Below are 15,003 nucleotides of genomic sequence, written 5' to 3'. Positions count from 1 at the left end.
GAGAACAGAATTAGCAGAGATGAATGATGATGATGGAAATGATTTTAGTCTAGAAAAATTATCCCACAAAAACCTGGATGTATTTTTGAATGAAAAGGAATTTGTCGGTGCTGGGCTGTCTATAGACCCACATCCCCATGGGGGGGGGGGGGGGCTAAAGACTCATTCCTATACAGTGATCACATGTTTAGGCGAGGGGACGAGGGCGCGACAGTGACGCATAAACACTTTCACTATTTCAACAGAATTCCCGGGAACTTCACATGAAAGAAATCCTTCTCTTGCCGAGTGCCCTGCTGCTGCTACGGTTAAAGTAACAGTTCAGTGTAGAGCGAATTTGGGAGTGTCTGTTTTGGTGGTTGCGTTTATAACTGTGGGATTACAGTTGTTTTGGTGAAGAGTAACGGTACATCATTCTACGCCGAATTTCAACTTGTTTTTTCTGGTTTGTAAATTAGTTTTCGGCTTGCCTCGAATAGTAGTTCTCAAAATATTTTCTACACCATGGTCCACAAGTATGGTAAGTGCCTACATAATGTTTCTCAGGAGTTTAGAGGAAAAGTTGTAAACTAAAAGTTTATTCGAGACAGTTTTTAGAACGTTTAGGCGTATTCGCTGTCATATTTGTTAAAGTAATGACAAGTCGAAAATAGCAACTACAATGTAGGTTGTCCGTGGTTTTGGCACTGTGTTGCCAACTATGAAGCCTGAACCGAATGAACTAGTGCATTTTTGGAAGAAACTTGAAATCTTCTAAGCAAAAACAGGAAGTATGTTTCCATGAATTCATATATAGGCTACTGCCATGAAGCACTTTTACACTGCTAAGGGAAGTAATTCAGTTTATTCATAATAAACTTTATGTGGTTGTAGTAAGTGAGGGTGGATCATCTCAAGGCTGTTAATTAGGCTACCTACACCTCCCACCTGGCTTCAGCAAACAGCTGTGCACCCTCACGCAATGTATACAGCAGGGGTACTCAAATACTATACTGAACAAAATTCAAAACGCCACGTGTAAAGTTTTGGTCCTATGTTTTATGCGCTGAAATAAAAGATCCCAGAAATGTTCCATATGCCCAAAAAGCTTATTTATTTTACATTTTGTGCACAAATTTGTTTAGATCTCTGTTAGTGAGCATTTCTCCTTTGGCAAAAAAATCCATCCACCTGACAGGTGTGGTATATCAAGAATCTGATTAAACAGCATGATCATTACAAAGATGCACCTTGTGCTGGGGGTAATAAAAGGCCACTCTAAAATGTGCAGTTTTGTCACACAACACAATGACACAGATGTCTCAAGTTTTGAGGGAGAGTGCAATTGGCATGCTGACTGCAGGTATGTCCGCCAGAGCTGTTGTCAGAGAATTGAATGTTCATTTCTCTACCATCATCCACTTCCTATGTAATTTTGGAGTATTTGGCAGTACGTTCAACCGGCCTCATAACCACAGAGCACGTGTAACCACGCCAGGACCTCTATATCCAGCTTCTTCACCTGCGGGATCGTCTGAGACCAGCCACCCGGACACCTGATGAAACTGAGGAGTATTTATGTCTGTAATAAAGCCCTTTTGTGGGCAAAAACTAATTCTGATTGGCTGGGCTTGGCTCCCCAGTGTGCACTTGCTCAGTCATGTGAAATCCATAGATTAGGGCTAATTAATTTATTTCAATTGACTGATTTCCTTATATAAACTGTAACTGTAACTCAGTAAAAACGTGGAAGTTGTTGCATGTAGCGTTTATATTTTTGTTCAGTATATTTGAGAAGGTCCGGTCACACAAATTTCTTAAGTAGCTAAGGTCCGGATGGATAACGTCATTTATTGGCGTAGTAACAAACCCCCAGTTCGGAACCCATCTGACCCCAAACTGTTCACATCCCTCTTGTTGGCCGAGAGAAAGTTTTGCAATTTTAAAGCTAATTTCCTGCAATTCTACACATTTTCCATGTCCTATGTTTCTTCATATGATACCAGGAGTCAAATCCCGACCAAATTCCCCAAATATCAATATATATTGACCCGCCTATTGAGTATAGCTGCTATACAGTATAGAGTATGGCTGCTATACAGTATAGGGTATGGCTGCTATACAGTATAGGGTATGGCTGCTATACAGTATAGAGTATGGCTGCTATACAGTATAGAGTATGGCTGCTATACAGTATAGAGTATGGCTGATATACAGTATAGAGTATGGCTGCTATACAGTATAGGGTATGGCTGCTATACAGTATAGAGTATGGCTGCTATACAGTATAGAGTATGGCTGATATACAGTATAGAGTATGGCTGCTATACAGTATAGGGTATGGCTGCTATACAGTATAGAGTATGGCTGCTATACAGTATAGGGTATGGCTGCTATACAGTATAGAGTATAGCTGATATACAGTATAGAGTATGGCTGCTATACAGTATAGAGTATGGCTGCTATACAGTATAGAGTATGGCTGATATACAGTATAGAGTATGGCTGCTATACAGTATAGAGTATGGCTGCTATACAGTATAGAGTATGGCTGATATACAGTATAGAGTATGGCTGCTATACAGTATAGAGTATGGCTGATATACAGTATAGAGTATAGCTGATATACAGTATAGAGTATGGCTGCTATACAGTATAGAGTATGGCTGATATACAGTATAGAGTATGGCTGCTATACAGTATAGAGTATGGCTGATATACAGTATAGAGTATGGCTGATATACAGTATAGAGTATGGCTGCTATACAGTATAGAGTATGGCTGCTATACAGTATAGGGTATGGCTGCTATACAGTATAGGGTATGGCTGCTATACAGTATAGAGTATGGCTGCTATACAGTATAGAGTATGGCTGCTATACAGTATAGGGTATGGCTGCTATACAGTATAGGGTATGGCTGCTATACAGTATAGAGTATGGCTGCTATACAGTATAGAGTATGGCTGCTATACAGTATAGAGTATGGCTGCTATACAGTATAGAGTATGGCTGCTATACAGTATAGGGTATAGCTGCTATACAGTATAGGGTATGGCTGCTATACAGTATAGAGTATGGCTGATATACAGTATAGAGTATGGCTGCTATACAGTATAGAGTATGGCTGCTATACAGTATAGAGTATGGCTGATATACAGTATAGAGTATGGCTGCTATACAGTATAGAGTATGGCTGATATACAGTATAGAGTATGGCTGCTATACAGTATAGAGTATGGCTGATATACAGTATAGAGTATGGCTGATATACAGTATAGAGTATGGCTGATATACAGTATAGAGTATGGCTGCTATACAGTATAGAGTATGGCTGCTATACAGTATAGAGTAGGCTTACTATATTCTAGTTCTGATAGCACTCCCCTTTCCTGCACATAGCAGCACCAAAAGTCAGACAAACTCTTGAGCAATGAACAAAACCAACTCGATCCTAAATTGTATAGTAGCCTATCACAAGTGTGCCGCTAAACCCTAATTTTAGGATTTTCCTACTGTTTCACGTACACTTAGACTTGTGTTATGCTAATGGTGGAATAATATCGGCAAATGTTTGAAGGACCATAATGATAATGTGCACTGCACTGCACATCTGATCAGTTTCTTAACTTTGTATCACTACGACTGGCTCTGTGAGGGTGTTAACATGAAGCATCCATGTTGTCAGACACAGAGAGGGCAGTGGGTCTGCTGAGACAGTACCAGGACAGTCTGACCAGGCCAGAGGAACAAGCCCTGAAGACCAGCGTAGGGAAGGTCTCCGCCATCTTCGGCAGCCAACTGTTTCACGCCCTACTTGGTAAGACAAGGAAAATACACACATGCTTTCACTATTGTTATTTTAGGTATAAAAAAGTCTTAGTCCAGCCCCACAACAATACAAGCACATTCATTTTCAAATCAGCTAGTGCAGTGTTTTCCCAACCCTGGTCCTCGAGTACCCACAACAGTACACCTTTTTCATCACAGCCCTGGACAAACACACCTCATTCAACTCATTGAGGGCTTGACGATTAGTTGACAGGTTGAATCAGGTGTGTTTGTCCAGGGTTACAATAAATAATGTCCACTGTTGGTGTTACTCGAGGACCAGAGTTGGGAAACACTCAACTAGTGCGTTTGGTTTGAACAAGACGAGCGACGACTCACTAGTTGTTTTTGTGTGGAGGGTTGTTCTTGACCAGAGCTAAGAGACGTAGATGCCAGAGTCAGGTTATGTTCATTTCTGTGGGAAGAGCCTAAACGTTTTTCAGTCAAGTCCCATGAAAGAGGCCTTTCAGTTCAACTCACAAAAGGTTTTTGCTGTATACCCCCCCCTCTCTCTAATGTACTCGGATGGTAATGAAATCCTATTAAACATGCCCGTGACACTATCTATGGGCTGATCACAAGCCGGCCCTCTCAGAGAGCTCAACGTTTTACCCGAGGCTCACATTTCTTTACCTTGTGAAAGAGTTACACATATTTTCTCAACTTGCACATCAATCAGTGTTTGCACTGTGCCATCGTATCCTGACTTGGTCAGAATCATCTCCTAGAAAGACTTCCTAGATATGGTTAATTCTCAACAGCCAAAACACTGCTTTATGAGCTGTAATAACAGGGTGTTACCAGTACAGAATAGATTTTTGCATTACCATGAATGTGCATGACCTCACCACCTCGACAGTATCATTGCTTAACTGGAACCATCAACTAAACTGACTCTCGAGTGTATTGCAACGATACCAGCAGTTACGGCACCAAATCAGCTCCTGTGAAACGATATTTCACTTTAGTCTTTTTACCCTGCGAAGGAGACAAATTAGTTCCATTTAACCAATGGCTGAGTGGCCCCTCTAATTATCATGGCCACGCCCGAATGATGCTACCCTGTGGGTCTGCTGCTACGGCTGCTCAACCCAGAAATCTGGAGCCTCCGTGGGGGATGGGGGTCCATGGAGCAGGGGGGAGGACTGGAGAAGAGGGTAGACTGAGGAGGCTGTCCACCATGACCAGCGGTCTCTCCAGACGTGGAGGCCTGCCTGCCTGTCCGAACTCGCTGAACAGATACATTGATGATAATGTGCTGTTAGCGAAACTGTTGCTGCGGTCTAACTAGAAAACGATGGGTTAATCCCAACACAGAAAAGACCAGATATATTGCTCTGTCAGCCTGTTCGTGTGGTCAGTATCTCCAGTATTCAAAGGATGGCTTTGTAAACCACATATAACTATCCCAACAGTTTATGTGTGATTTATTAAAGAGGTTGCCTCCATGTCAAAAGAGCAGGCTGGGGTACAGCGAGGGGGTTTAGGATTCCAAGCATTCCACTCCAAAGAGTCTGGATCCCGGGGCAGGAATGTGCAGCCATAGTCTGGGGCTGGAGGTACTTTAGGGTAGAGTACTGTAGAAAAAACAGCTCATGGCTGCCTTTGCCCGCGCCATCCTCACCCTCTGTTTCTCCTGGCTTGAGTTCAGCCTGAGGATACAGCTGAGAGAGTCTGTGGGTGAGAGAGAGAGTCTTAGACTCAGGGGCAGAGCGGGGTCAAATGAGGCCCGGGTTTTCTACTCAACATGTGGTTTTAATCATCCGCCCAGGCACCGGGGAGGTGCTGAACGTTTACACAGCTAACGGGAATACGGGGTTATTCAAACATTACTCACTGCATTAGCCTCCCAGATGCTCTCTGTTGTTTTCCTTCAGGGCCGAGGTTTGTTTGCTACTGTCACTACTGTACATTTGTACAGTACCTATTTAAATAGAGGTAGATGGACTTTGTTTAGGCTACTTGTTGGAGTGGTGAAGGTATTTCTGCACTGGCTGTATATTTGTTGTTGCCAATGTATCGCTAGCGGTATGCTCTGTCACAGTGGGAAAATGTGTAAATGAATAGTATTGGCACTGTGTCAAACAAGGTATTATGAAAGTGAATGAAACTGGCATGACTGGTGTGAAGAAGTGTTCATCAGTTAAGCTGTGGGCAGCATTGTACAGTATTTGAGTATTTGATGTGTGAATGAATGGGAGTGCCCTTGCTTGTGATGCACTGTGGGAAGTTGGAGCACTGAGCGCTTGATTGGATGTTTTGCATGGTTGCACAATCACGAACAAAGGTCGCCTTAACTGCGGACTCATCTCTTTGTTCCCCGACATGCAAACATGCAGGAAGAGGTCGTGGCTAGAGGGGGGGGGTTTGGGCACACACAAACACACACCCACACACACACACACACATTCCCACAACTTAGTCCATAAGTAGTTGAGCAGGATATTATTGTAGGGTAGGAGAGGAGGAAGGTTGGAATTGTACGCCCCTTTACTTCTGACCCAATTTTGTTAGATTCTAATGAGCAGAGTGTCTGTCTGTTGCTCATTGTCATCCCATGGAAAGCACTCCGGGCCACATTATTTTCAGGCTGATTCACCCAGAGCTGGCTATGAGTGGTGAGATGTCTCCAGTACACTTGAATAGGTCTACCGGAAATACGTAGAGGCGGGTCTAACATGGGTGTATGCGCACACACACACACACACAAAGCCCACGGTGTCGTTTGTAGAACAGAGAGAAGTAACAGCTGGAGACATTCTAGACTAACTGAGGCTCACATTCTCACCAGGACATCCCAAAACGGGTCCACAGTACAGAGATCTGTGAGAGACGGCCTGTGAAAGAGGTAACCGGGATAAAACAGGGTTTGTATTTTCTGTTCCGTGGCCAGGAATTGATGTGGGCTTCGAGGGTTGGAAAATGTTTTGGAAAGCTGGAGAAAGAGGAAGCTGCAGCCTCTGAGGTTTCATCTGACTGTGGGTTTTGGGAAAACACTGCACCTCTTCATAGCTCTGAACACACTGTTCTCTGTTGATAATGCACCTTTTTAAAGGGTTTGCCGTGTGATAATGGTTTCATATAAGTGATGGTTAGAGCCAAGTAATTTCACATAAATTTAACAATTTACACAAGCGATATGCAGTAATATATTTATCTCAATTATTTGGTTTTACTATCAGGGCAAGTTATGTTTTTGCATTGTTTGTACAATGTTTACAACAAAGCTAAATACTACATTGTAAAATCATAGGACTAAATAATACTGTGTGTGTGTGTGTGTGTGTGTGTGTGTGTGTGTGTGTGTGTGTGTGTGTGTGTGTGTGTGTGTGTGTGTGTGTGTGTGTGTGTGTGTGTGTGTGTGTTCGTGCCTCTCAAACCAGCTGGGCAGCAAAAATCTCTGCTTCTACTCCTACACAGTCAGACACTCTTGCACAGTGATGATTCACATGCCCCCTTCTTCCACTTTTGTTCCCACTGTTGGGATACACCGACCACACACACACACATATTGGTACATACAGTGCCTTCACTCCTTTAGCTCTAGTTCACAGAAATCACATACATATTTGTACACAAAACATATTTATACAGAAATACATATTTATACATTTGAAGTTATTGTTGGTCTTCTTTCTACACATTGTTTCTGTCCATGTGTCCTGACATTGAAGCTAACAAAGTTGTAGCAGGAGCTCTTATGAGAACAGGGATCTCTTTATGTCAACAGTTCAGCAAGGGGGCCAGTGTGTGACATCAGCAACAATGTCTCCCCGCATTCTCATCAAGTGGCTGCCAGTCAATAGGTGACCACAGGACACAGCAGCTTAATGACCCGAGAGGTGATGAAGGGAGAGGAGAGGGAGGAGAGAGAGGTGGTAGCAGAGAGGGAGGGAGGAGAAGGATGAGAGGGGGAAGGGAGGAGAAGGAGGAGAGGAGGAGAGAGAGGAGGAAGGGGGGAGGAGAGGGAGAGGGAGAGGGGAAGGGAGGAGAGGGAGGAGAGGAGGAGAGATAGGAGGAAGGGGGGAGGAGAGGGAGAGGGGAAGGGAGGAGAGGGAGGAGGGAGGAGAGGAAGGGGGGTGTTTAAGAAACTCAATTAAAGTAGGTGGATGAGTTGAGGAAATGAAGGCAATGGTCATGGTAGGAGAGTAAGCAGGATTTGGGAGGGTGAGAAGTTTTGGGCTGGCAGTGAGGGAGGCCTGCAGTACAGAGCTGGCCACCGTGGAACACAGCATGGCCTAGTGGTGATGGAGTGAGAGGAAGTGACACAGAGCAGGAGTTTTTCCTCAGGGGGTCTATGGACATCACAGACAGTCCAACATCTTCATGCCATACCATTCGTGCAGATGGGGTATGTGTGGAGAAATCTCTACTTCTCCCATCTAATTTAGTCTAAACTCAATTCCGTAGGAGGCAGAGTGCTGATCTTTATTAGACCATACAAAGGATGACTTGTTGTTGAAGTTGGGGCAGTTTTGACATTGAGCAGACAGGATTTGAGTCATACAACAACATTTAGAAAAGTTTTAGACAAAAACATAAATGAGAAATAGTGAAGAGATGTCCCACCCATACAGAGAACCACACTGAAGGAAACAAGCAAAACATTTTTGTGGATTGTCATTCAAGTACTCACATCTGAGGGGACAATGGCCTTTATTTCTATAACTTGGAGTTTATTCAATTCCTTGCAGATATCCAAGAATGTTACGAGGTGACCCTGCAACTGAACACAACCCAGAACGCAGTGAAGGAGGGCAGTGCTGAGGATGCGGGGGAGGTGAGAAACTTCGAGAAAGTCCTGCTTCACTTTCTCAGTCAACTTGTACACAATGTAAAAATCTGTAAACCAGATTAAAAGAAATCCCTTTAAAAATGCTCTACACATGTTGCATAATGCACAAAAGATTGTAGCGATCCTTGCTAATATGAGCCAACTCTATTGGTGCTATGCATAGGGTGTTTACCTTTCACGCCAGCAACACAGATTCGCTCTCCTGTCGCTACACTGGTGTCAGAAGTGGAGAGAGAGAGAAAGTAGTAGTTGTCTGAGAGAGAGACAGACAGAGACAGAGAGAGAGACAGACAGACAGAGGCAGAAAGAGAGAGAGAGACTGAGTGATACTATACATACACATATATATATATAGAGAGAGTGACAGTGATATGCAGAGAGAGAGAGAAAGTAGTGGTTGTCTGGGAGTGATAGAGGAAGACAGACATCACAGCATTAGTCAGTTCAACAGTGGTAACACCATGTGCTCATCAGTGGGCTGCTGATGACGATGTCACATGATGACGATATCACACAGACCTTTCATTACAAGTGTTTGCAATTGCATCACATGGTCACCACCGGTAATATTTATAGACAAGCTCAGGAAGAATAAACACTGAGAAGTTTGTTAGAAAGTAATTCAATTCAAAGCAGGAGAGCATAAAACACAAGCATTCTAGTAGGGTGTACACTACAGTAAATACAGGCCATTTACTCTAGACAACCGCCTGTGAATCAGGTCCCTATGTATCTGCTCTAAAGTACTACCTTGTTGTGATTGATGTTGTAATGGTCCCTGAATGGGAGGTGACGCCTGATTTCATGTCACCTGAATGATTTAATATTGCCTCATAACTTTGTTCCAGCTAAGTCAAAATGTTAATGAAATTGATCCTTGGCTGATTTCTATGCCCCATTAAGGGAACACTTTTTGGCCTGGCTTTAGCACTGGGATTATGAAATACTACGGCCTCGTATTACACAATGTGTATGTGTGTGTGTGTGTGTATGTGTGTGTGTGTGCGCACTCGTGCATCTGCTACAACCGCTTTTTCACCTGCTTTAAGTGAAGTGGTTTTTAATGTAATATTGATAGTCCATAATAAATCAATCCAGGACATCCGATAGAAATCTCGTTTACCTGGCATGTTCATTCTGCCAAAATTGGGTCTTATATCCCGTCATGATTTAACCAGCCCCCAAAACAATCAAGTAATGGCAATGTGTTTTTTAAATCCATGCATTAATAGCATTACGTATGGTCAGTCAAATAGGGAATGTGCAATAAAAATGTCAGTAATCGCTTACCATATTGAATTGAATGGACGGGTTAACGCAGAAGATTGTGTTGTACTGTTCATGGCTGCTACACGTATCTTAGTGTCTGACAAGACATAACTAGGAGCCAAGCCTGGAGAGAGGAACCTGATTCCTTTGTTGAGGGTGTGAATGCTTCTAGAAAGATCTTCAATGTATTTGTTGGCTCTAGGGATTCCTATATGTACCTTCTAGTTTAAACTATTCAACCTTAGTAGTATTGCACTGTCATGAAACAATCCTTTCCCTGACATAATCAGATTTTCATTCATTCAATGAATTACAGTCAGATTTAATGCTCACGTGACAGATATCATTTTGCAAATCCCTCATCTTATTGGCCCATGTCAAACACACACTGTGGTCACGAGTCACATCATGTCAAAGGCTTTAACCAAAGACCTAGTGCCCCACCCACCTTTCCTCTGATACACTCTGGTGCTGCTTACAACTACATCAGCCACACAAGGGCCCCAGCCCTCCCTCCCTCCCCAGCCTTCCCTCCCTGCATTACAGCTGGTCACCATGCCCAACCCCGGCCCATACTCAACACAAGCCTCATCCCTAGCCTCAGACCCATCCCTCAGACCCATCCCTCAGCCCCACCCCTAGCCTCAGCCTCATCCCTAGCCTCAGCCTCATCCCTAGCCTCAGCCTCATCCCTAGCCTCAGACCCATCCCTCAGCCCCACCCCTAGCCTCAGCCTCATCCCTAGCCTCAGACCCATCCCTCAGCCTCATCCCTAGCCTCAGCCCCATCCCTAGCCTCAGCCCCATCCCTAGCCTCAGTCTCATCCCTAGCCTCAGACCTATCCCTCAGCCCAATCCCCAGCCCCATCCCTCAGCCCCAACCCTAGCCTCAGCCCCATCCCTAACCTCAGGCCTGGCCAGTGTGGGCTATATAGGGAGGCAGCAGCAGTAGAAGTAGCAGTGGGGACTAGTGAATGGGACAGTTCAGCTCAGTGGCTGGCCAGTGAGGAGACCCTAGCAGTGGGGAGCCAATGAATGGGACAGCTCAGCTCAGTGGCTGGCCAGTGAGGAGGCCCTAGCAGTGGGGGCCAGTGAATGGGACAGCTCAGCTCAGTGGTTGGCCAGTGAGGAGGCCCTAGCAGTGGGAGCCAGTGAATGGGACAGCTCAGCTCAGTGGTTGGCCAGTGAGGAGGCCCTAGCAGTGGGAGCCAGTGAATGGGACAGCTCAGCTCAGTGGCTGGCCAGTGAGGAGGCCCTAGCAGTGGGGGCCAGTGAATGGGACAGTTCAGCTCAGTGGCTGGCCAGTGAGGAGGCCCTAGCAGTGGGGGCCAGTGAATGGGACAGCTCAGCTCAGTGGCTGGCCAGTGAGGAGGCCCTAGCAGTGGGGGCCAGTGAATGGGACAGCTCAGCTCAGTGGCTGGCCAGTGAGGAGGCCCTAGCAGTGGGGGCCAGTGAATGGGACAGCTCAGCTCAGTGGCTGGCCAGTGAGGAGGCCCTAGCAGTGGGGGCCAGTGAATGGGACAGCTCAGCTCAGTGGCTGGCCAGTGAGGAGGCCCTAGCAGTGGGGGCCAGTGAATGGGACAGCTCAGCTCAGTGGCTGGCCAGTGAGGAGGCACTCATCAGCATTCCAGGCATGCTGTCACCTGAGTGGAGGATGGGAGGGACATTAAATGAGTCTGCAAATCCACTGATTTGGTGCAGTGAGGCAGGTTAGGGGGAGAATAGCTTCTGTAGAGATGGAATGAAGAAAGCTGGCTAAAGAGAGGCCTGATGTAAGAGCGGAATATATTAGGTTATCTGACTACATTTAATATTATAGTAATACCATACTATAATATAGCTGACTAAGATCAATATATGGTCATGAGAAGTGAATGCAAAACACAAGTATTATTTAATAACTCTGTAAAATGAATGGATTCACATACAAGGTACAAATCTTAAGTTACAAGGCAATACTGACATTACACAAAGCTTAATTCTAGGCATATAGATCCTATGGTTAACTTACAGGACAAAGAGGCCTAGAAGCCTAGGAAATGAAAAAATATCATACAACCATTCTCTAATGGACTGGATACAGGATAAGAGAGAGGACAACAGACCATTCTCTAATGGACTGGATACAGGATAAGAGAGAGGACAACAGACCATTCTCTAATGGACTGGATACAGGATAAGAGAGAGAACAACAGACCATTCTCTAATGGGCTGGATACAGGATAAGAGAGAGGACAACAGACCATTCTCTAATGGACTGGATACAGGATAAGAGAGAGGACAACAGACCATTCTCTAATGGACTGGATACAGGATAAGAGAGAGGACAACAGACCATTCTCTAATGGACTGGATACAGGATAAGAGAGAGAACAACAGACCATTCTCTAATGGACTGGATACAGGATAAGAGAGAGAACAACAGACCATTCCCTAATGGACTGGATACAGGATAAGAGAGAGGACAACAGACCATTCTCTAATGGACTGGATACAGGATAAGAGAGAGGACAACAGACCATTCTCTAATGGACTGGATACAGGATAAGAGAGAGGACAACAGACCATTCTCTAATGGACTGGATACAGGATAAGAGAGAGGACAACAGACCATTCTCTAATGGACTGGATACAGGATAAGAGAGAGGACAACAGACCATTCTCTAATGGACTGGATACAGGATAAGAGAGAGGACAACAGACCATTCCATTTCTACCAGATCTGACTTGTTTGTATACAAAATCAACTGGTGACCAGTCCACAGACCAAACCAAAAGTAGTAAAACTAATATATCGAACCAGCCAAGGAGGGGTCACGTCTATTTGTGATGACCTGGCAGGGTAGGCTGGTTACCATAGAGACAAGACAGCATTCCTGAGAAGACAATTGCGTACAGTATCATCAGAGTTCACTCTGAAGAACTACAAGTAAACACAGAGATCCCCCATCCATATACTGTAGATGACATCAAAGTTATCCTCCAGAGAACAAGTTTCAGATAGATACCAGACATGGCAGCAATAGTGTTATTCTAACACACATTTCTGTAGTCAATTCTCTGGTTACTGTTGGAGAGAGAGAGCGATACATTTTGGCCCCTCAGAGGGGGTAAGTGAGTACTGGCCCTTAAATCATTGTCCTTTGTGTCTTCCTTGTGTTCCTGGGCTGTTGGCCATGCAGCCCCAGGTGACAGAGAGCACAAAGAGTTGAATCTAGTTCCGATCTAAAAATGTGATTCCTGATACTGTAAATATGGAATGTCATACTTGTGTGATTTGGTCTATTTCATTACCATGACTGTTCATAGGAATGTTTCTAGTGAATACTGCATACTGTTTGTTGACTCATGATAAGTAACTCATAGACTCATCTTTCGACCGTGCGTGTGCGTACAGTGTGTTCATGTGTGCTTGTGTGTGTGTGTGTGTGTCTGTGTCTGTGTCTGTGTCTGTGTCTGTGTGTGTGTGTGTGTGTGTGTGTGTGTGTGTGTGTGTGTGTGTGTGTGTGTCTGTGTGTGTGTGTGTCTGTGTGTGTATGCGTTTTCCTGTGTGTGATGAGTGACCTGCTAGTGCTGCCGAGGCCGTCCTCCTAGCTGCCACCATTGGACTGAGAGGGCAGGGGGCACCCTTGACCCTGCTGGTGTCAGTTGACCTGCCTGTCAGCACTGCCGTGTGGGAACAGAGCCGTCACAGCAAAACTCACTTATCATCTCACCGATAACATATTCAGAAGCATGCAGCGACTCAGCTACATGTTTTGTTAAAGTACCGAACCGCAATGACAGTCTACAAGCATTCATTTGAAATATGATACAGCTGTCTGTATGTCCTGCTTTTTACGGGATGAGGGATGTGTTTAACTCAAGCTCTTGCTCAAGTGGGTGTGGTTGGGGTCAAGTAGCCTGCATGCTTCTGTTAGTGTGGTGTCTATATTACACACATCAGCCTCGTGTCAAGGGTAAGTTCAGGACACCCTTTCACTTCTGCCGGGAGGACAAAGAAGCGCTGGAGCCTTGATCATCAGGATCGTAATCAATCCAATTTTGTCCGGAGCCTTTAGTGACCTTGGCCTAGTCTGAAGGCTGCCCTCTGCTGTCTGTTAAGGGTCTGTGCGGGTTAAACTGTGGCAGTAGCCTCAGCAGCTCACAGGTAGGCAAAGCCTCTGTGTCAGATTTAACATTGAATAATACATACGTGGTGTGTAAGAATCAATAGCTGCCAACATCCTCATATCCTTTCATACAGTTACAGTTTTAAGGCTACCAGCCTGTCCTGTATTAGCCTGGATCATACACACCAAGAAATTAGGGTTCCTCGGGAGAGGGGATGGTTCTATGTGGAACCATACTGACCCAAAGAACCCTTTGAGCCCTTCAATGGATCTTTGCAGTTCAGAAAAGGGTTCTTTCCTCTTTTAGTGATGATGTAGGGGCAGCGGCTCTTTCGAATATTAAGGGGTGTGGTTTGCGCACAGATCCAATATGTTGTGTTATGCCATTACATGTAAATATGACTCTGGCAGTGACGGTGTCTTGTGAAAGACTCATTGAGCGTCAGTTGAGAACTATTGTCTGAATCAGTGGTCCTCGTTTCTCTCCTCAGGGGCCCCAAGCTGGTCCATAGCTAGAACAACTGATTCAACTTGTCAATTAACACAATAATAAAACCTATGGAATTTTAAACAATATACTATTGCTAACCAGGAGAAGTAAGCCTGTCTCATTCTTCAAAAGGTTCTTTGTAGAATCTTTGAGATTGAGAAAGGTTCTGTATAGAACCATTCTCCATTAAGGTTCTATAAAGAACCATTAAAAGGGTTTTAACGATAGTGGAACCCTTTTTGGAGCTATATAGAACCTGTTGTAATAGTTCTTTATAGAACCTTAGTAAAGGGCTCTTTTATAGCACCATAACGGTTCCATTTAGAACCATATGAGCATGGTTCTTTATAGAACCTTCAAAAAAGGGTTCAGTATAGCGTCAAAAAGGGATCCGATATGGTCACAATCCAAATAACCGTTATTTGACACTATATACAACCATTTGTTTTTAGTGTGTAGGAATTACTCCTCTCATGTTTGTCATGTTCAACAGATCTTTGATAGACTGGTCCATCCAGTCCAGTTTATA

At 44.5% G+C, this 15,003-nt stretch overlaps 1 protein-coding gene across 2 annotated transcripts in view; it reads left to right on the top strand.

Moving 5' to 3' along the window:
* Positions 1-233: 233 nt before the first annotated feature.
* LOC106611741 (disks large homolog 3) overlaps positions 234-15,003 on the top strand; it is a 134,428-nt gene continuing 119,658 nt past the window's right edge. Inside the window, exons 1-3 of one of the 2 annotated variants that reach the window (XM_014212268.2) lie at positions 234-520; positions 3,667-3,798; positions 8,504-8,589. In XM_014212268.2, the coding sequence (XP_014067743.1) occupies positions 505-520; positions 3,667-3,798; positions 8,504-8,589 (234 nt within the window). In that variant the 5' untranslated portion in view covers positions 234-504. The remainder of the gene's footprint in view (positions 521-3,666; positions 3,799-8,503; positions 8,590-15,003) is intronic. The other variant, XM_014212269.2, reaches the window with a different exon arrangement.

This window comes from Salmo salar, chromosome ssa09 (genome assembly GCF_905237065.1).
Source record: "Salmo salar chromosome ssa09, Ssal_v3.1, whole genome shotgun sequence".
NCBI lineage: Eukaryota > Metazoa > Chordata > Actinopteri > Salmoniformes > Salmonidae > Salmo > Salmo salar.
The sequence above is the reverse complement of the archived record's forward strand: the minus strand, read 5'-3'. Positions and strand labels throughout refer to the sequence as shown.